We start from the raw sequence: 21,589 nt of genomic DNA on the forward strand, positions 1-21,589 counted from the left end.
ATGCCTTGACATTTCTTTAAGTGCCTCAGAAGGAACTGCTATGTGATTCTTCTGTTTTCTGATAGATTTGTGAGTCAGGTCAAGGTTCATTTCATTTCACACTGGGAAGGCTGAGGTAGGAAAGTTAACAAATGTTTTTGGGGATTGTACATAGAACAGAGGAAAAGCTTAATTTTCAACCCTTTTGTCAGAGCTTAGTCCTAAGGCAACAGCTAGACTGAACCTACCTGCACAATTTGTTGAACAGCTCTAAGTTTTAACCCATCTGTGTGGAAGGGTACCTGAAATCTGTTCTCGTTGGACCTTTAAGGGTCCTTGCTGGTTGTGGCCACCCCTGAGGGGCAGCATCAAGCTCAGTGACCTTTGTGGGGCCTCTCAGTGACTTCCTGGGCCCATGACTATGTTGCTAAGATTTCCATCCCTTTGAGGTTAGTGGTTCTTCATGTTACTGTAGAAAGATGCAGTGGGTTCTTTCTTGAAGTGGGGCAGTTGGCATCAGCCTGCTCTGTATGTGAGAATTTTCAGCTAAAGGCAGGGCTGTGCTCTTGGAGTGAGGCACGTACTGACTTGGGGATACAAAGTAATTACTTAACCAGCCGTACTTCAAGCTTTTCCATCAATCGATTATGTTCCTTTCAGCAGTTTGAGCTGACGTTATTGCTGGTATGTTGTACGGGGCTGGTCAACACAGTTTAAGCAGTTTTTGTACTACTGAATTGGTAAACTTGGAGTAAGAGGAGAAAATACTGAAAAAATAAGAGCAAAGCAATGGCAGAAAGAGTCACTAAGTGTAGCTGGAACTTCTTGAACAGGTACTTTTCTTCAAATTCAGAAGTTCATTAAGAAGCCACTGAAGTGGATCAGAGCTCAGCAGAGTGCTTAACACTGTTCCCATGTAACTGATATAGTCTGTGTTGGTGGGGCTTGGTATTTCTGGTGATAATTTGAGTGCTGAAGTTAACCCAAAACTTAGGTACCCTTCTCAACTGCAAAGTAGCAGTCTAACCTGCAATTGTTCCTTTTAAAAAATTCATGCTATTGTTTTTCCCATTTCCATATAAAGCTAAAGAAAAAGAAGAAGAATCCTTTTAAAATCCACCTGATATATAAATTGACAGGATTAAAAAAAAGTTTTCAAGATTAAACACATCAAACACACAGACAATTCTGCTTCTTCATTTGTTTGTAATTTTAAATTTGTCTTGAAATTATAGTGTGGTTTCAACAAGAATGGCAGTCTAGGAGGGAAGAAAATAACATTTTTTGTAAAGATCTTGCACTCAGATTCAATCCCACAAAAAAGTTTTAAAAGCACCAAAGAAAAAATTTAATTGTTGCAATGACTGGTCTTTGACTATCGAAGCACTAGTGGGAAAAGTTAGTGAAGCAGAGCATCAGTTGATCTGAAAGTAATATAAAGCAGTAATACCGCCTCTGATTATTAGATGCAAAAGTTCAGACATTGTGATGCAGGAGTTTTGGGCTGGAATTCAGCAATCACTACTCTATCCTTACTTATCTTCAAAATTCAATAAGAATAACTAGCAAAGCCCTCCAGACTTAAACAGCCCACATAGTTCTGAAACCATAAATAAATAAACCTGTATGAAAAATTGAATGGCTATATTGTTCTTACTCTTCTAATGCAAAGTATTTCCCTTGTAAACCACTCAGTTATCTCTATCATTTGTTCTTAATGTGTTAGAGGTTTGTAAACAACCAATTGGCAAAACTCCAGTGAGGCTTTATAGAAGCTATTATCTAGATAAGATTTATTTTAAAAATTAAACATTTTAATGTTTGTAGGAAGGCACTAATCCACTTGGAACAGTTTAAAAAGGTGAGGAAGAACTAAACAGTTTCTAAAATTCTCTGGTGGAGACATTGTGGCCTCTTCCCAGCTGATCTGTTATATTAACTTATAAAAGTAATTTTACTGGTTAAATTATTTACCATTCACTTGATTGACAGCAGTACTTGTTTTCATAGAAATAAATACTTGTTATAAATGGCAGTACACATACAAGGCATAAACTAACAGGGAATGCTTTTTTTTCTGTACAATATAAGTAAAAAACTTAGTTGTGTCTTTGTGTATAAACTGTATGAGCTTTTATGGGATGTGGTTGCATCAGCTTTTGTCACACTTTGATCTTTATTCAGTATGAGTTCTTTATTAAAGTTTTGTCATCACTGTCTTGACCTGAGGTATTACATGTCTGTAGTGGTTTTCCAGAGATAGTGGAAAAGCTTTAGGTATTTCATAAGATAATTTTAAAAAATATGATGGAAAGTCTTCTGAAAGGTGCTTTAATGGGAGGGACTGGTAGATCAAGTTTTGGTTTCCCCAGCTGGCATCCCCACAAAGGCACACTCTCACTCTCCCTGCAGCAGGGAGAAAGTTGGAAAAGCAGGGGAGAGAAAGTGCATGCACTGAAATAAAATTAGAGAAATCTCAGCAGTTTCTGTCACAGAGCAGCCCCTCTGAGGGAGCAGCTGCTCAGCATGGGGGTATGCATTGACTGTGGTCACTTTCTGGGTTTGCCTTCTTTGCCATGCAGTACCATTACTGCCCTGATCCAGTTGTTCCCTCATTCTCTTTTCCTTGGTGTTTTCTCTCCTATATTAAAGATGTTTTCACGGAGCCTTGGTTGAAGGACTCAGCTGTGTCTGTCGTGGTCCATTTGGATCACTCGTATTTACAGAGGAAGGTACTCTGTAAATGAAACTTTATTTTATGAGTTCACTAGGTAATGCAACAAACAAACTTGTTACAACCATTTTGACAATACGCAATACTTTGCATGTCCTAGAAGATAATGGGTTAAACATTAGCTCTTCAGATGGATGAAGACTTGGTGAGTTATTTATGCTCTCAAGTCTTCCACTTTTCTGCAAAGCAAATAATACTGATCATGTGGATCTAGGGAGATGTCATAGAACCTTTCATTATCTAAAGGGGCTACAAGAGGCTTGGAGAGAGACTTTTTACAGCAATGTGTTGTGACAGGACAAGGGGGATTTAGTTTAAATTGAAAAGGAAGCAGGTTTGAAGTAGATATGAGGAAGAAATCCTTCACTATGAGGGTGGCAAGGCACTGGCACATGTTGGTCAGAGAAGCTGTGGATGCCCCATCCCTGGCAGCGTTCGAGGCCAGGCTGGATGTGGCTTTGAGCAACCTGGTCCAGTGGGAGGTGTCCCTGCCCATGGCCAGGGGGTTGGAACTGGATGATCCTTAAGGTTCCTTCCAACCTAAAGCATTCTATAAATTGATTCTATAAGTTGATGCAAACAACTGTACTGGGTGAAACAACAAGCCGGTTCAAGCCCTTATACCAAATAATGTACAGAATGTTGTGGAAGGAGTTTGAAGGGAAAGGAAAAGTTTCCTGATCCTAGGTATATACAATTTGCGTATTTTATAATTGCTGCTAAACAAACACGTTCGTTTTGTCACATAAGATTTTTTTTTGAAATGTGCTATACAGGGATATTGCATTTTAGTTAATAGTGAAGTATTTTTATAACATTTAGATTAATGTAGAATTTTCTCATTAAACAGTGTAATTTTAAGTGAAGAAGTAGAGGGGAGAAGCAGCACTCTGTCTTCCTTTCTTCACCTCCACTCTATAAAGCTACATGGGTTTTGTTGCAAAGTCTTCTTTGGGTCTTGTCAGAAATTAATTTTCTTCAGAAAAAGGTACACTTTTTACATTAGACTGTGTATCAATTTTTTTGGAAAATTTTATATCAATTTTTAAAAACGATCTCATCAAAAAATGTATTTATGCTGCATTGTGAAAGATTTTTGAAATACTTTGTTCTAAACTAGGCAAACCTGTAGGGTTTTTTAATGCTGCTGTTTTATTTTAAGAATCAGTATTATTTTCTAAACTTTGCTTGGTTTGTCAAGTATTTTGGTCCTTATGGCATTATTTTTCAATTTGACTGTGAATTATTTGGAGCCCCAAAATGACAAAGGAGACAAACCAAAAAAGTTTAATATGCAGTAAATTACATGGTGTTTAATGCCGCTTGTTTCCTTGTCCCTTGTACTAGGAGTTTTCAGTGTCTTTCTTCTCACCCCTCTTGCTTCTCAACAAATAATTATATGCTGCTTCTTTTTGGACACCCATTTTTATTAGAAGGTAAGGAATTTGAGATTATCAAAGTTATTTCCATAGCAGTTCTGACATTGAGATTTGCTTTAGAGCCCTTTTGGCAAAAGATGACATCTTCCAGAAGAAGATGACATGTTCCAGAAAATACCTGGTAATGTCAGTCTTTGTGTGACTTTTCTGAGCAGGCAGCCTACAAATATTCTATACTGCCCTCCTTGAAAGACAATTGTAACTGAAAGCTTGACTCTATTGAAATCTTCAAGAGTTGTGTGCTCTGAGTTTTACCAATGGGTAAAACAGTCATGTCTTGCTTCTGAAGGGTCACAGAATATCCTGAGTTGGAAGGCATCCACAAGCATCATAGAGTCCTGGCCTTGCCCACAACTGTCCCCAAGAGTCACACCGTGTGCCTGAGAGCATTGCCCAAACACTCTGTGAGCTCTGTCAGACTTGGTGTAGTGACCACTTCCCTGGGGAGCCTGTTCACTGCCCAGCTGCCCTCTGGGTGAAGGTTTTCCTTATCTGTGATCTAAAACTCCAGTGACACAACTTCAGGCCGTTCCCTTGGGTCCTGTCACTACTCCTTTCTGTTTCTACACAGTATCACCCATAAGGGGGCAGGGAATATAAACCTCAACAGGTAAAGAGAGCTGTCAGCTGTACTTTGGAAATGGGGACTGGAATTGCAACTTTTTGGAGAAATAAGAAATCATCCATCAGCTATCCTATGGTTATTTGAGTATTTTTCTAAGATTTAGTAAAATTTAACAAATTGTTGTAGGTTGGTTCTTACAGTTTGTCACCAAAAGTCCTTGCAAAACTTGTTCTCACGCCACTTCTGTACTCAGTTCCTTTCAAACTTTTCTTCTTTTTGTGAAAATATTTTGGCTGTGGCAGTAAGTGGGTCTGTTATTTATTCCAATGCTTGCTGCATTGGAATCTCAGTACAGAGACATCTCCTGAGTTCCGCTTAGGCAAACCAGGTGTGAACAGTTTAGTCCAAAGAAACACAAAGGGAACACTTTGATTTTCACACATATATTTTCGCTTCTGAATGGTGGCACAGAATCTAGTTAGCAGTTGTGCTGTCGTGCCACAGCTGTCTCAGCTCCAATCTTGCCCTCCTATTCTTCCAATGAGGCTTTTTGATTAACTTTTTATTCTTAGGATAGCAATTTGTACCAAGGATCTAATTAGAACTTTATGTAACACAGGCAAAGCCCTCCTTTTGCAAGTGTGTCTCACCTCAGTCCTGCTAATCTTGCAGCTTTCAGTATGGAGCATTCTGAAATATCTGATATTTCAAGCTATCTCCTCTGGTTGAAAACAATTTCAGCTATTGAGAGTCGGGAACAGGGTTCATTTGATTCTCTTGTCCCGGTAAGGAAAACTGTAACATATCTCTAAAATAAGGCATGTTTTTAAATGTCAGTTCTGAGGGTTAGACTTCTTTTGGGGGGAAATGAATGAAACTGAACTCTGATGAACTGAATGAACTCAGACCTATGACCATAGCTCTTCTGTGTTTCTTTTGGATGTAACGATAAGTAATAAAGAACTTTCTTTTACAAAGCTGGTGATTTTTCTGGGGAGAGAATGCATAGTTCTATATATCAGGAATTAAAATATATTACCAGTATTTCTATTTTATCATCATTTTAATGATCAAGGGAAAAAACTATATTACATATAATTTTTACTTCCTGAAAAAACATGTAATTGAGATATGACTTTAAAATTATAATAAATATAAGTTGAACATATGGGTATTACTACTTGTCACCAGGCAGCACACAGTAATGTTATATATTGTGTATAAAATAAATGATTTCTTCTATGTTTACATCAATATGTGTTGCTACTTCTCATTCCAAGTATTTTGAAGAAGCTATTTATTTATATTCATGTTATGTGCACTGGAAATATTTTAATAGCAGATGGCTTTTGGTGACCGAGTTAGGTAAGCCAGGTAGAATGTTCTGGACAGGAAAGAAGATAGAGTATCTTTCTTTCTTCTATGTATCTTCATCTTATGTGAAGTATAAATTTAATAGGGTATTGTAAAATTAAAACATGCTAATATTTTGCAGAAGAGGCACACATCTGAGCTGTTAAGTACGTGATCAACAACCTGAAGAATTACTCAGTACTAGCTGTGTCAGATCATTATTGAGCTAATAAGTGAGCAAAAGGGTCTTCAGTAACAGATGGGCTGACAGCAAAAAAAATGCTTGAACCCCTGTTTGTATAAGGGTAGAGCACTTATACTTGAAGAAGACATTTCAAAATGTGTCACAAAGCATATAGCGTGTTAAGGATGGGCTGACTTTAACTTTGGAGTCTCTTGCTTTCTCCTTGTTACGGCTGCCCTAAAAAACCTTGTGCCTCCCACAGATTCTGTGTTCCTCTTGCTGTAATATTTTCTATGTCATTTTTCTCCCATTCCTCTGAAGCACACGATGTTCCCATTTCTTGTCCTCCCAGCCAAACATTTATTTAGTATCAGGGTCAGGTCTGCAGTGGGGTTTTTATATGTTAGTGCTCAGAATTGGCGCACCTGCCTGTGAAGTTGCTTAGTTTTCGGAAAGGACCATCACATTAGGTGTTAGTTTTTCCCAGACATCCCATGGCGAAAGTCAGGATTTACAACAGGCTGAGAATGGTAAACGTGATATTTTTGGCAGGCATCATAATTTACTGGAGGAGGGGGAATGTGTTTCATTTGGAGGGTGGGATTGGTGCCTAAAAGGTAGGGTAGGAGGAGACTGGATCTGTCCAAATGGTTCGGGGGGAAGGCTGCCTCATGTCTGAATGCCAGTTTCTTGGGATAGATGTTGAATTATTTTCAAGGCTGAAATGCTATTGTACAGGCACAAGAGAAATCTGAGTTCCTGAAGCTGAATATTTTTAGGACTGTGCTCTTTGATTCCTGTGTTCTGCCTCTCTCCTGCCTTAAGCAGACAGCTCTGTTTGTGTTACTAAATGCTATGCTTAGTCCTTTTCCAGGTATTCTCTCCTAGTGCCTGATGTATAGCGCCTAACTTTCAGTTTCCTTTGCCAGGAAATGTTTTCTTTATCCCTTCTGACAGTAATCAAAGCTTATTTCTGAAAGCACTCTCCTGGAGTGTTTCCATTTAAAAAAAAAAAAAGAACCAAACCACCATCATATGAGAGACAGATATCCAGGAGATGTTTCTTATTGTTACTGGTTTTTGCTATTATTACTACAGGAAGAGGCTGCCTTGATGCTCTGAACCGTTTAACGTTCCAGTGTTTTGGGGGGTGCTGTTCAGTGCATGAAGGGTGGTTGTGACGTTTGAGGTTCCCTTAATTGGTTTGCAAACCGATCTCTTCTCAGTCTTGGTTTAGGTCAGTTCTGACAGTTTTTAGGTTTTGTGTCTTTGACTGTTATGTGTATTGTTTGATACAGTGAAAGATAAATGTTGTCTTTGTGTACAAGGGAAGTCATTCCATTTTGTGGGATAAGTGGCTTTTAATATAGATATTCATTCAGTAAATTCAGAGAATGCAGAACTTTCCTGGTCCTTTTCAGGTCACTACTAATAATGTATACAAAGAGCAGCATCCTAAATGTTTGTGTTTTACAAAGCAGAAAATATGTCTTGAAATCAGTGACTAAAAGATATGCTATAACCCAGGAATGATCATGTTTCAAAGTGCTGCCTTGTATTACTGTTTGTGCCTCTGTCACGAGAAAAAGGGCCATGTTACTTGCTGCCAGATAAGTCACTGCTCCCACCTATTTTAATTCAGTTTAAGACTTTTTTTGCTCAGTGTTTCTACATCCAATTCTAGCCAAAACAACGCTGTTAAGAAATGACAGAATGCTGAAGTGTAAAGATGGGGAAAGACCTCAAAGGTCTCATCGCCCATCTGTCAGAATCTGAGTACTGCCTACAGCAGTCATTTCAGTGCTAACCTCAGTTTGTACAAAGGAGTTTTAGGCAACAAAACTTCAACCTTTTCACTAGGGAGACTATACTATACTATTGCCAAATTTGCCACATAGTTGTAGCTGTGGATAAAATCTACTGGCTGCCCTTGGCATGAAACTGAAAATATTCCCACCATAAAAATTGCAAAATATTGATTGAAAAACAGGCAAGTATAATTTTCTTGCTATGAAGTGCTTTTTATTAATATGATCAAAGAATTATTTAAATACATTTTTATATTTCTTCCCTTTGGTTTTAGTCCATTTTGTGGAGTTTGTTTTTTAGTCTTATTTGCACCCATAATAGGATCATAATAGGTCCTATCCACCTATTTGCACCCACAATCTATTTTTTCAAGTTCACAAGGATGCTTTTCCCTTTATCATTTCTCAAGGAGAATCACCTTCTTTTTTTCCAGGCTTAAAATTTTAAGTGAGGTGTATTTTTAAGGTTCTGTGCAACTTCTTTGAAAGAATGTTGGTTGTGCAGGATTCTCCAGTCATTTCCATTGTGATTCAGATTTATAATGGCCCTTGGCATTTTGTTTACTTAAGCAATGACCTAGCATAGAGCTCCTTTTGTGGCACTGTTACTTCTCCTCAAGTTCAGTCTCTTTACGTTGTTTCCTTAGTCTCCAAACCTATGGTGCCGTGTTGCGTTGATTTTCTGTTTGGAAATTTTTTGCTATTTCTAAGAATTGAGAGATCAACAGCAATGCATTTCAATAGATTATGTGAGGAGAAGCAGGTGTAGCTTTCTTTCTCCATGGAAAATGTCTCTTTGTAGAGGATCTATAAGGTGATAAATATATATATTTAATCAGTTACTAATTTATGTGTTTCTATTTTTACATGACAACTTTCTTTGTGGCCACGGTACTGCTTCTACTTTCTCTTTGTTCAGAGATCGTATGGCTTTGCAGTACTTGGGAGGGTCCAAGTAAAAGATGGGGACAGACTTTTTAACAGGACCTGCTGGGAGAGGATAAGGGCTAACGGTGTTAAGTTGAAAGATGATTGTTTTAGATTAGATATAAGGAAGAGGTGTTTCACAGTGATGGTGGTAAAATACCAGCACAGCTGCTCAGAGTTGGTGAATGCCCCACCCTGAAAATATTCAAGGTCAGGTTGGATGGGGCTCTGAATAACATGATCTAGTTGAAGATGACCCTGTTTATCACAGGGGCTTTGGAGTGGATGAGCTTCAATGGTGTGTTCTAATTCAAACCATTCCATGATTTTATCATTTGTTGTTTCTCCTGCTTGGCCACATTCATCTTATAGAAAGGCAGTTTTCTTAGCTTGGGCTTATTGTCACACAAACAGAGCCACAAATTAGATGGTCCCTTCAGAGCCCAGCTCGAGTGAGTTCATGTCTGCGCAGGACACATTGTGTACTCAACATTTTATTTCAAAACTAAAGTCTGCTCTTTTGCTTTCTTCTGCTGGTCCAGTCTCACATCCAATAAGTGATTTGTAGGTTTTTCAGAAAATAAAGTGACTAAATAAAAGATGCTGAACACATATCTGTTCTACAGTGAAATTTCAGAATAATTTTGTGTTTTGAAGACAAAGCAGATTTGACTTAGGGAATTTAACTTTCTTGCCAGTTTACATAAACATTTAATTATTGTGTTGGATATTGAGAAACAAAGATGACAAACTCATACTAAGGGAAAACACTTAATCTTGAGATTCGTCTTCACTGCAGACACCTCCCCTCCTCTAGCCATCACTTCAGGTCCCACTCAGTGCCTTTGGGGAATGAGGGATTTTGGGTCCCTCACACATAGGGTTGGAGCCAGGGTCAGGACATGCTTGTTTCTCTTTGCTGCTCCTTTTTCCCACCTTTTTCTTCCTTATTACTGGTTTCTCCTGCCCCAGTGGTGAGTCTGCTGTGACACTGGCTGGAACCACCTGTGCACAGCATAGGGCAGCCCTGGCTTCTCCTCACAGGAGTTTCCCTTGCAGTCCACAGCTCCCTTCCTGTTTCCATCCAGTAGGGAGCAGAAGGCAGAAAAGACACAAAATTCACTAGGATGCTTCACTAGGATGTACTCCTTAAACTAGATGCTTGGATGTAGCAGAGTGAGGAATAACAAGGTGTAAAGTCTAGAAATTGGACTGATTTTTCTTCTCTGTGCAAAATTTTTAAACTATGAGGGAAATTGGTCCTAAAACTAAAAAGAAAATGTCATTTGCATATTTCCACTCTCTGCCCTACATCAAGATTGCATCATTCAAAAGGGACCATCCTCTTCAATCAGTAACAACCTGATGGCATTACAAAGATTCACAAGGAGAGCCCTGGCTAAAACTGTCAGCTGGTGACGTTCCTGCTGGGTGCTACAACCTGTAAAATTATGCAAAATCTGGCAGTTTTGGCATGTGCTGTCTTGCAAGCCACCCACAGAGCATTCAGGTTCTCAGGCAGAAGGACATCGGCAAGAAAACTGAGATTTAAAAACGATTGGCAAGCCCTATAGTAAAGTACCAAATAGTTGTAATTTATGTAGCGGAGCATCTCCACTGAGCAATGCATTTTATACCACATGAAGCTAAACCATGTAAAAGAGCTGATTCCCCCTGAGCCCTGGATAACTGCACTTCAGACATGGATGTTTGTCTTTTAAACTGATGTACTGTGAGTGCAGTGGTCCTGCAGTGATTTAGGGTTTGAAACAAGCTGTCGGGCAAGCTATATATATTTGATATATTTGGAATTATTTAGTTAATTTTATTCATCACTTAGAGATTCTGGGACATAAAGGGGCACTCTGGGACATCAATTAAAACTTTTCCAGAGGACATTATAGAAGTTTACTTTCACTGACATAAAAATCAAAACATTCTTTGTTCCAGCACAGACCAACTTGAATTTGCAGTTTATTGCAGATATTCAAAATCAAGATTGTTTCTTTAAGTTCTTCCTGTATACTTAAATGTATATACATTAAGTGAAAACCTTTGGCAAAATAGCTTTGCCTCTGTACATACTTAGCCAGAATCCATGAGTTAATTTGATGCATTATATGGACCACAGTAAATCCCAACCCTCCTCATGGCCACTTCAGTGCCAAAACTAGATCTTTCTTGATTTTGGTATTTGTGCTATTAGGACCTTTCCCAAACTCTAAAACTTTTCTGTTTCCTGTTCTTTTGTCTCTGTGGACAGTTTTAACTCTGACACCAGTAAGCCTTGATGACTTCTGCCCTTGATAAGCAGAGATGAGCACTCTTTGGCACTGATTCCTTTCTTGATGGGCTCCTGTTCACAGTGCAGAATGTAACAGATTAACCTGAAAGCAGGTGTTTCACTCTTTAAGATGCATGTTCTGATAACCTCTTTAAGAGTTACTGAATTTTGTTAAAGTAATTCCCCTGTTTCACGTTTAGTTTTGTATTCTCTTTTTTTTTGGTCTCTTCATCTGCATTATAATTTTTAGTCCATTTGTTTCTGTGCTTTTGAGGAGGGTTTTTATAACTCCATGCAGAAATGTTACACTCAAATTTCAAGTATTTCATGATATAAAATGGTAACAGAATAAGATGCTGGATGACTTCTTTGTAAGCTTAGTGTACCATGATGTTAAAAATAAAAAGCCATATGGTGAGTAAGGCAGCCTTGACTTTTGAAAGAAAGGAAGAAAAGCCAAATATGAGAAGATACCATAATTAGGTTGCAAGTGCAGTCCAGATCCAGCCCCTCCATTGTTTGTATTGGGATCACACGTGTGCTTGTTTTTCCTCTGGCCCTGCTCAGCCTTTGGAGAAAGTGTCGCAGTGTTTGTAGATGTGGCACTCAGGGACGTGGTTTAGTAGTGGGCTTGGCAGTGGTGAGTTAGCATTTGGACTCTATGACCTTAGAACTCTTCCAACATAAATGATTCTAGGATTCCATGAAAGAAATAGCTGCAATTTTATTTTGATTTTATTTTTCTCCCTCTGGAAAGAGTTTTATGTTTGTGCACACTGAGGCTGGGAAAAAAAAAAATAAAGCACACAGCTAGGTCAAATAGGATGCCTGAAATCTAGATGCATGCTTTTCTTCTGGTCTCTTTTGAGTCTGTGTGTATTCATGTGTATTAGCACAGAATCACAGAATATCCTGAGTTGGAAAGGACCCATAAGGATCATCAAGTGTAACTCCTGGCCCTGCACAGGGCATCCCCAGGAGTCACACCACGTGCCTGAGAGCACTGTCCAAATGCTTATTGAACTCTGCCAGACTTGGTGCTGTGAGCACTTCCCTGGGGAGCCTGTTCCAGTGGCCAGAGAGCTTTTCCCGTTGATATTTCTATGTCCTTCATTAGATCTTATACTGGGGAAAAAATTATGTTACATTAATCGTTGCTATTTCAACCTGCTAACAGGTAACGTCATTACAGGGGAAACTTCAGCAACTATAAACTAGGTGCTTTCTTCTCAATCCCTCTGATAGCCTCCAAATCCACACAGAACAGAAATGTTTAATTTTCCTTGTGTATGAGTTTTGGGTTTTTTTTAATAATGCAAATTAATACTGCTTTAAATAGAAAATTATTCCTACAGATTAGGTAAAAACAATGTAAAACTCCATGTCTGCAAATAAGGCCGCCTCCTTTGAAAAGTACAATTTACATTTAAACTAAATGGCTTTGTATGAGGTTGCATTATATATAAAGGGAGTGGTCTTGAGGATTTCTTGAGGCATTTTTCTTCTTTCATGGCATCTGCGATCTGCAAGCAAAGCTGTTTTTGACTTCTGTTTTATGTCTCAGAGCAGAGGTAGAATTGTTTGCTGCTAAGTCATTCTTTAGATGTTCAAAGAGGTTCTCTATCTTTTACATTTTCTGATTAATAGAAATGAAATGTCTTTTTATCTTTTAGTCTTTCAGTTTGTAATTCAGTGGTAAATATGACAAAAGGTGCTGTGTGTTCTGTGATCTTGAGGCCTCATAGCATGCCAGGGAATTACTGTTTTGACATCTTAATTGTCATTTAATCTTTCCTGCCATTATGTGTAAATGTAAATCTATTTCTTGCAATTGTGAAACTCCTGAAAACAGGAACTTAAACTAATTCAGTATCACTTTCTTAAGGCCTTAAGCAGTCTTACACTGCGTATCTGAGAGATGCAGCATGCCCTATTCGTACACATGTAGGGACTGCTCTACTTTGTATTATTAAGACACAAAGTGCTAACATTTTGAACTAATACAAAACTGCAAATGCATATTTCAGAGAGTGTTTCAGAGTTTAGGGCTGATTGCCTGGAAAGATGAGCCTTTAACTCTGATCTACAGGCCAGAGTTCATTGTCTGCACAAGATAGCAATAAGCCACTGACAACTTATTTTTCAAATGGTAATACATGCGCAATTGTATTACTCTCAATTTCACCACCCACTTATTTTGAGTTTAATTAAATGTAACAATGTAGGCAATGATGGTGATTGCTTAACAAGAAAAGCAGTAGAGAGTTCTAACAGCCTCAAGTTACGTGAGAGGAGGTTGAGATTGGATATTAAGAAAAAAGTCCTCAGTGAAAGGATGGTCAAGCCTTGGAACAGGCTGCCTAGAAAAGCAGTGTACCTGGAAATGTTCAAAATCCAGTTAGGTGGGGTGCTTAGGGACATGGTTTAGGGGTGGACCTGGCAGTGCTGGATTATTGGTTGGATTTGATCCTAGAGGTCATTACCAATCTTGTTGATGCTATGAAATTAAAAGTGCAGCTAGGAATAGGCATAGGTGGGCAATTTCAAAATGATGACGTACTTGGTTCTGTTTTCTTGTTAAGAAGTGATGTGCTGTGCTTATGATTTATAAAGTAGTGGCCACATAACTATGTTCATGATTTTGTGGTCTGGTGTTGAATATAGTCCTGCATAGTAGGAACACTTAAAACAAGGACTTATGAATGCTGCAGAAAGCAACCCAGTATAATATGGATAGTCTCTAAAACTGTGAGTAGTATGATTAAAACCAGTCTACCAGGATAATGCTAGCATTCATGGTAGAGGGAAAGTTCACCTTGTCTGAGAGGTATGAGTCATACCATACACTTGTAGAGAATTTGGCAGCAGAGTAATTGTTCATGAACCATGTGCCTTTTTTTTCTGTTTCTACTGGCTTCAAGTGCTTTTACTCTGTCTTGCTTTTAAGTTGTGCTTTTGGCAGAAAAGCAAGCAGAACAATCTTGTATACATTTGCGGAAGCAAAGCATTTTATACTTAAGTCCTTTAAGAAGAAGAATAAGAAAAATCTTCAATTTTTACTTTTTTTCCCAAAGCTATTCAAGTTTTGTCTCAGCTATGCCCGTCTTTCACTGCAGCTGTCAGTGGGATGCCTTTTTTCAAAGCACAGAGATGGCTCAGCTGAAAGCAGTGCTTGCAGTCAAGGGTAGGAGGAAGGTTCATGCAGGGAACAGGAGCTGTAAGTCTGACTGCACAGAACACTGTCAGCTTAGTATAATACTTCATGTATAGCTAGGGATTGGGATGGAGAGGGGAGTGAGTGAGGAATGGGGAAAACAGGAATACTCAATTACTACACTCAGTAATACTCACACTTCTGGTGATTGGCTTGGTTTTATTTTGCATCTGGGAAAAGCTGGTAAAGTGTCATTTACTTGGTAAACTGTGATTCAGTGTCTTGGTCAAGATGGCAGAGGAGGTCAAAGCACAGAGTTAGAAATAAAGCAGTTCTCTTCCAGGAAGCTATTTCTTCTCAACCACTCTGAAGCCTGGATAAAGCCTATATAGATCTGTGTAGGTATACAGATTGAGAGATAAGAGGCAGTGCTATCTCAAAGACACTATAGGCAGAGCTTCTCAAGAGAATCTAGATATGTTTTTGCATGCCTTTGTTAATTCATGCACAGTTGGGAATACTGTTGATGAATACTGGTTCATAGATTTGTCCATGTTCTCCATTAGAAGTACAGAGATACCTGAGTATCTTTTTTGAGAATTTGGTGAACCAGTGTGGTATGTTTTCAAGTCATGTTTTCATAGATACAGACACATCATTCTGTAAAGCAAAATCTTGGACTCCTCGTTGATACTCATCCCTTTAGTAATTTCACGGTGGTTACAGGACTGTTTTGATTCTGTTTTGTACTCCATGGCTAGCACTGTATTTAGGGCTCTCTCCAGTGATTGAAAACTGTCTTCTGAACTTTGCATGATTGAAATCTCCTACTTTAAAGCATCAGCTACAAACAGGGCCCAGCTAATGAAATAATCTCCATTTCCTGCACTTTAATGCAATTCTGCAGCTCAGGAGGTTAGTATTCTTCGAATTACCATATATCAGAGAGACAGGAGCAAGATGTTTCCATTAAATCATATTTCTTATTAAAAAAACCCCCCAAAACAAAAACCAAAATAAATACCCCCCTCCCAAAAAAAATCCCAAAAACCAAGACAAAACAACCAAACCAAAACCTAAAAAGTCAAGTTGTAACAGGAAGCACTGTCCCACACACGCACATAATCACATGCCCAGATATGAACAGGAGGACCAGCGGAGGCAAATGTACTGATATCAGTTGTGAGTGCTTATAGTCACCATCTGAAACTATTGCGCTGTGCATTTTTTCATGCCTGTCTGCCTGAACAGGTTAAATGCCCCAGTTGCAGCAAATCATCAGCTTGATAGTTTGGTATAGTTTTCCAGTCAGTAAAGAATATGGTAAGCACAATGTTGAAATGAACCCTGAGTGATACACTGGCCTGATAACTAGTTCTTTACAGGCTCTGCAGCAGAGCCAGTCAGGAAAGGATCACATCACTCAAAGGAGCAGCTTTCAGTGCTCAGACTTTTTCTATGGAAGGGGTGATGGACCAAGTGATAACCCAGGGATCAGAATTAGCTAGGAAGCTAATAAATGGAAGCATCATGGTGAGTGTCCATGGTCTGGGCCTCCAGAGCATTTTGTCAAGGCTCACGAAGGACAGAGGGAGGTGATTAAAAAGAGGGAGGTCAGTTTACAAATGTTTACAAGTGTTTGGATTTTACCTTTTCAACCTAACATCTTTCTGTGATGTGAAATCTGCTAGCTCTGTGGATGAGGGAAGATCAGTAGATGTCATTTGCCTGGATTTTGGCAAGGTTTACATCTCAAATTCTCTTTCATAGCCAAATAAGAGAGAAACTAAATGTATGGGTTTACTAGAAGATGAGTGGGACACTGGCTAGACCAGCAGACCCAAAGAGCAGTGGTCAGCAGTTCAGTTACTTGTGGTGCTCATACAAAGTTGATAGAGGTGCTAATTCTGTTTATCTTCATTAATAACCAGAATGACTGTATAGAGAGCATTGTCAGCAAGGTTTGAGCTAACACCACACTGGGAAGAGCGGATCATACACTGAACTGTTCCCTGCTCTGGAGAGGAACATTGGAGAAGGAGAAATGTGCTGAGAGGAACCTCACCAAGTTCAATGAGAACATACAGGAGTTCCCCGTGACAGAATAAAACATGGAGCAGTCCCAGCCAGGCACAGTCTGGCTAAGCTGCAGCTTTGTAGAGAGGAGAACAAGGTGCACATGAGTCAGCCATTGCAGCAGGGAGGGGGAATGGCAAGCTGGGCTGCACTTCCAGCCTGGGCAGCAGGGTGAGGGACATCTCATCCCCTTGTCACACTGCACCAGGAGTACTCTGTCCAGTCCTAAGTGTTCCCACATTTGTTTCTGATTTCTTTAGCTTTACTTCAGGAAAATCTGATATAGATAAAAGGCTTTGTTCTTTAATAGGTTAAAGAGATTTGGGTGAATGCTTTGGAGAATGACTTCTGAAATCTTTTTATTATTTTAGTAGATACTTTTTTTTAAATCATCAGTGGAAAGATGCTTTTATTCTGAAAATGGCAATTTTTTTTGTTGTTGTTGGTTATAGGCCAACACAGTAGGTAAAAATAAAAAGGAGATAAAATCAATACTCTAAAAAATTGCCAAGCTTATTCTTCCTGTAGCAAAGGTATCATTTTTTAAGTGTATTGAGCTAAATATTAGTGTAAGTAAAAACTGTTATTCTAAAAAGCAAATAATTTGTTTTACCTCCAATGATAATACAACTATAGGCATATTCTATATGCCTAAAGCTAAGATATTATAATTATATGACCTTCTGCTTTTATAACTTCAGTGTGTCCAGTATTTTTGGGACACAATGAGAATAACAAGGTATGGGCCTATAATATCTTTTCAGATACTATGTATTTTAATACCAAATAATACCTTACCATGACACTGGTCCATGCTATGAAATGAAGATACACCAAATTGTATGCATTTAATTTTAATTCACAGTTACACAGTTGTATAGAAATTATGGCATTAATCAGCAGTAGCTTTTGTCCAGTAATATAACATTTCTTTGAAAGCAGAATTATCCTTGAATGACTGCACAAAAACTGTGTTATTCTCACGTTATTTGAATTATTGCAGTAATGTCACATTCCTAATTTGGGCTGGTAACAACCAAAGGTTTGAAATCCCACAGTAAATATTTGATGACAGAAATAGGATCAGTGTTTCCAGCATGCCTGCCATGCACAAAGAGACCCTGCAGTCTGTACGAGGAGTTTAAAGTGCAGTCATTCAGCGACAAATACACAGTGCAGATGAATAGAGCTAGTGAGCTACTGTGCTAAGCATTAGTGTTTTCATCAGCCCGGTACAGTGACTGAAGAGTCTTTGCTGCCCAAGTAGGCATGAGAAAGGGTGCCTCCCATCACTCTTTGTACTGCATTGACTACATGTAGGTCCTTTTGAGTCCTTGATTTGTTAGCAATCCCATCTCAGCAGTCGTGCCTCACTCAGTTTGACGTTTTACTGATGGTGCTTGCCTCTGGCTTACACCTTCTCAAAACTTCCTGGTTTTCTCCAGAGGCTGAGCCAAGCTTATGCAGCTGGGTCATATCAGAGCTTGGCATTGAGTCAGTACCACTGAATGCCAGAATGGAAAGAGCAAGAGGTTCAGGTGGTTGGAAACAACCCTGGATATGAGCTTCATCAAGAAATTGAAGATCAGGTTGGGCAGCTTTGCAGATGCTCAGGTCTTTTTAAACTGTCCTGTATTTCAATCTGAACCTCAGCTGAGTGTATATGAACCATGCCAATTCTATATAAAAATATACAGCACAATATACCTTTGACATAAATATCACCATATATGTGCTTATACATATCCTATACAGTACTGCTAAGTAGTGTAAGCCTTAAATGTTTCGCCTCTGTAAAGATCAGTTCATCATCTTGGTTCAAGCACAAGAGGTGGATTTGTCAGGTTCATTTGAAGCTGAAACCCTCAACCACAATATCCCCTAATTGAAACTTTGATACATCAGGTTTCTTACAGTTCTACTAAAAAATGCACAACTGGATAATATATATTCAGGATGTGGTCCAAAGCCTGGAGAAACTAAAAGGAAATGCCATAGTGAGCTCTGGTTTGTAGGCTGAGAATCTATTTCCTTCATCCTTGACTGAACAAGTACCCACAGTTATATACTGTTGTATGATTTTAATTCAGTGGGAAAATGGGCCTTTAACTTAATGCATAGGTATGGGTATTTCAATATTAATGAATTTCAGGTCTTTAAATTTATTTTCTCTTTTTTTTCCATTTCAGGCAAGCCCTGCCCCTATAATTGTCAACACAGACACTTTGGACACAATCCCTTATGTAAGTATTAAAGGTTTTTTTATAAATATGTAGAGTTGGTTTATTTTCACACAGAAATTCTGTTTGGTATTGCATAGAAGTTACCTTATAAACAAATATTGCAATTAATAATTTCTTTTATGGTTATATAGTAAATTCTTTTCTGGGAAAAGAAATTGGGAATGACAATTGCACTCACAGGTGCAATTGAAACACAGGTGAATCACAGCTTATTATATACACCCAATTTGTAGTTTATGTTTACTAAAAGTAGTCTTTCTTTGAAAAAATGAAAAGTGATTTCCTTAAGGCTGTCACCCTTACCAGCAACATGAGTATTTGCTTTTAGAGCCATGCACACCCTGCTAGTGTAATAGAAAGATTCCTGGATGCACAGTGTATCTAAAAGTGGTGCAGTATCCCTTCATTTGTCTCTCTGTCCTTCTTTTGTAGATGGAAATTACTCATGATAAATAACAGCTCAAACTAATTGACTTAATATTGTCCTATTAATGTCTCTTCTTTTTTATGACTTCTAGGAAACAGATCATCATAAAATAAATGCATGTTTTTATTAGATTTTTAAAAATCTGTTTTTTCTACAAACATTTGGTATTATTGTTGCTTAGACTGTAAAATCAGCTATAGTTGAAGATAAAGGACATAGAAAAACACAAAACAAACACATCACAAAGAGAGTAAGAGGCTTAAATGATTGGAGGAAAGAAGAGCAAGTAGCACAAAGCTAGCCAGCTAGTATCTAATCTTTCCTTTTGCATCATCTTAGTTCTCTTTTTGAAGCTCCTAATTAATGTCTCTCATCTGTCGTGTTTTATCCACATCTGTTTCTTATGATACCAATGTATAAGCCTAATTATTTATCTACCTACACCAATCATGTTGCTGAGTTCTGGCTTTCAGAAGACTGTTGATGAGGTAGTTTAATAGGGGTTGTCCTGGCCAGTTTGTTACTGACAATTCATAAAACTTAGAAATTATGGTGCATAGCACAGGTAAAGATCACAGCCAAGAGCAATTTAGAAGAATGACAGTGCTCTAAAGCAGAAGAGAATTAAGTCCCTTGATGGGAATATGAACTATTGGGAAGGGTGAAAAAGTTAAATAGAATTTCTCTGTTCATTTGCATGCAGCTTTTTTAAAAGGCTTCCTATAATTTCTGTCTCAGTTTTCCATCCTAACATCACAACCATCTGCTGTGGTCTCACTTTCAATAGGTCTGTCTGGCTGTTCTCCTGTATTTTGATGAGACATTTTATACTTTGTATTTTCTAGTCTTCCAGGAGGGACACTGTGAGCCCCAGTTCTCATTTTCAGCACTGGACCTGTGCCCAGGATCCGCTGCAGCTACGGTGTTAGAATTCCTAAATACAGATGCAATTACACCAGTGACAAGATGCTCAATCAATATGATTTATTCCCTTAACACATCCTATCAATACTTACACACTTTTATGCCACTTTTTTTGTACTAGAGTTCCTTTCTCTTAAATAATAAAGAACAAATGACCAAAGACATTCAAGAGAAATGTTGACAATAGGCTGAAAAATGCCTGTGGGCTATTTCAGTCTCCAGCATGTGATGTGAACTGGATAAACAAACAAAAGGTGCTTGCTGTAGAAATAGACAACTCTGAATTGGTCACCTTGCTCTTCCCAGCCTGGGAAGAGTTATTTCTCAGATATGGGACGCAGCAGCACCATATAGCGCAGAGAGACTTAGTTAACACTAGACACTGAGAGGCACTTCAGCTTGACCTGTCTGCTGAGCCCAGGCCACCATAGTGCCCCACAGAGCTTGGGGTCTCTGCTTTACAAATAGGCATTTTCTTCTGCTCATGATTTGTGTGTTTGAACATTCTCTAAAATGAGACACAAAACCAAGTCATGAGCAAATGACCTCTTCCTCCAAACTCATATTTGAGGGAGTGGGCTGGGAGACCTGTGTTTTCTTTCTTGCTCTCAGGAGTAATGCAGTTTAATTTAGTTTGGTTTCATTTTATATTTCCTCTGCAAGGGTGATGCTGTAGTCACTGAGCAAGATCCACATTTGCTTCTGTGTGCATCCCCTCCTGGTCCAGGGATCCTTCCCAATGCATATTTAGTGACAGCATGTGATGACTCTGGCCAATAGCCAAACAACCTTCTCACTCCTCTCTGCTGTGGATCAGGTAGAAAATAAAGATAAAAAAGCAGAAGATAATGAGTTAAATAGGGAAAGCAAATGTTGCATGTGCAGGTAAAGCAAAATAAGAAATCAATTCACTGCTTCCCAGCAGCGGGCAGATGTTTAGCAAGGAAAGCAAGGCTTCATCAGGTATAGCAGTTACTTGGGAAGACAAAAACCATAATCATTAATGTTCCCCCTTGCTCCTTCTTTCCCTGAGCTTTTGCTGCAGAACACCATGTGATATGGACTATTCCTTTGGTCATGGAGGGTCATCTCTCCTGGCTAGGTCCCCTCCAAACCCTGTACCTACCCCCAGCCAATTTGCTACTGGGGCAGGAAGGGTAAAATTGAAAGGAGAAAAAGCCTTGATGCTGTGCAAGCTCTCTTCAGCAATAACCAAAATGATGGTGTATTAGCAGCATTGTTTCAGCCACACGCTGAATTGTTGCTCCACAAAGGCTACTGTGGAGAATAAACCCCATCCCAGCAAAGCCCCAAACAGCCTGTAGTATTGTGTGGGGCCTGTAATACAGCCCATAACATAATGGGGTGTTAGGGGAGTTTTGTCTCTCTTTTAAATATTTGGAAATACAGAGACAAATCTTCCAAACTGGATGAGTTAAGTGTATGTTAGTGTAGCCATCATCATATAATTTATTTTACAGGAAATAATAGA

General features: G+C 38.7%; 1 protein-coding gene across 39 annotated transcripts in view; it reads left to right on the top strand.

Moving 5' to 3' along the window:
• DLG2 (discs large MAGUK scaffold protein 2) overlaps positions 1-21,589 on the top strand; it is a 993,421-nt gene that overhangs the window by 585,410 nt on the left and 386,422 nt on the right. For all 39 annotated transcript variants that reach the window (XM_074535042.1, XM_074535043.1, XM_074535044.1 and 36 more), the window contains one exon: positions 18,693-18,746. In XM_074535042.1, the coding sequence (XP_074391143.1) occupies positions 18,693-18,746 (54 nt within the window). The remainder of the gene's footprint in view (positions 1-18,692; positions 18,747-21,589) is intronic.

The sequence above is a fragment of the Zonotrichia albicollis genome, chromosome 2, assembly GCF_047830755.1.
Source record: "Zonotrichia albicollis isolate bZonAlb1 chromosome 2, bZonAlb1.hap1, whole genome shotgun sequence".
Taxonomy (NCBI): Eukaryota; Metazoa; Chordata; class Aves; order Passeriformes; family Passerellidae; genus Zonotrichia; species Zonotrichia albicollis.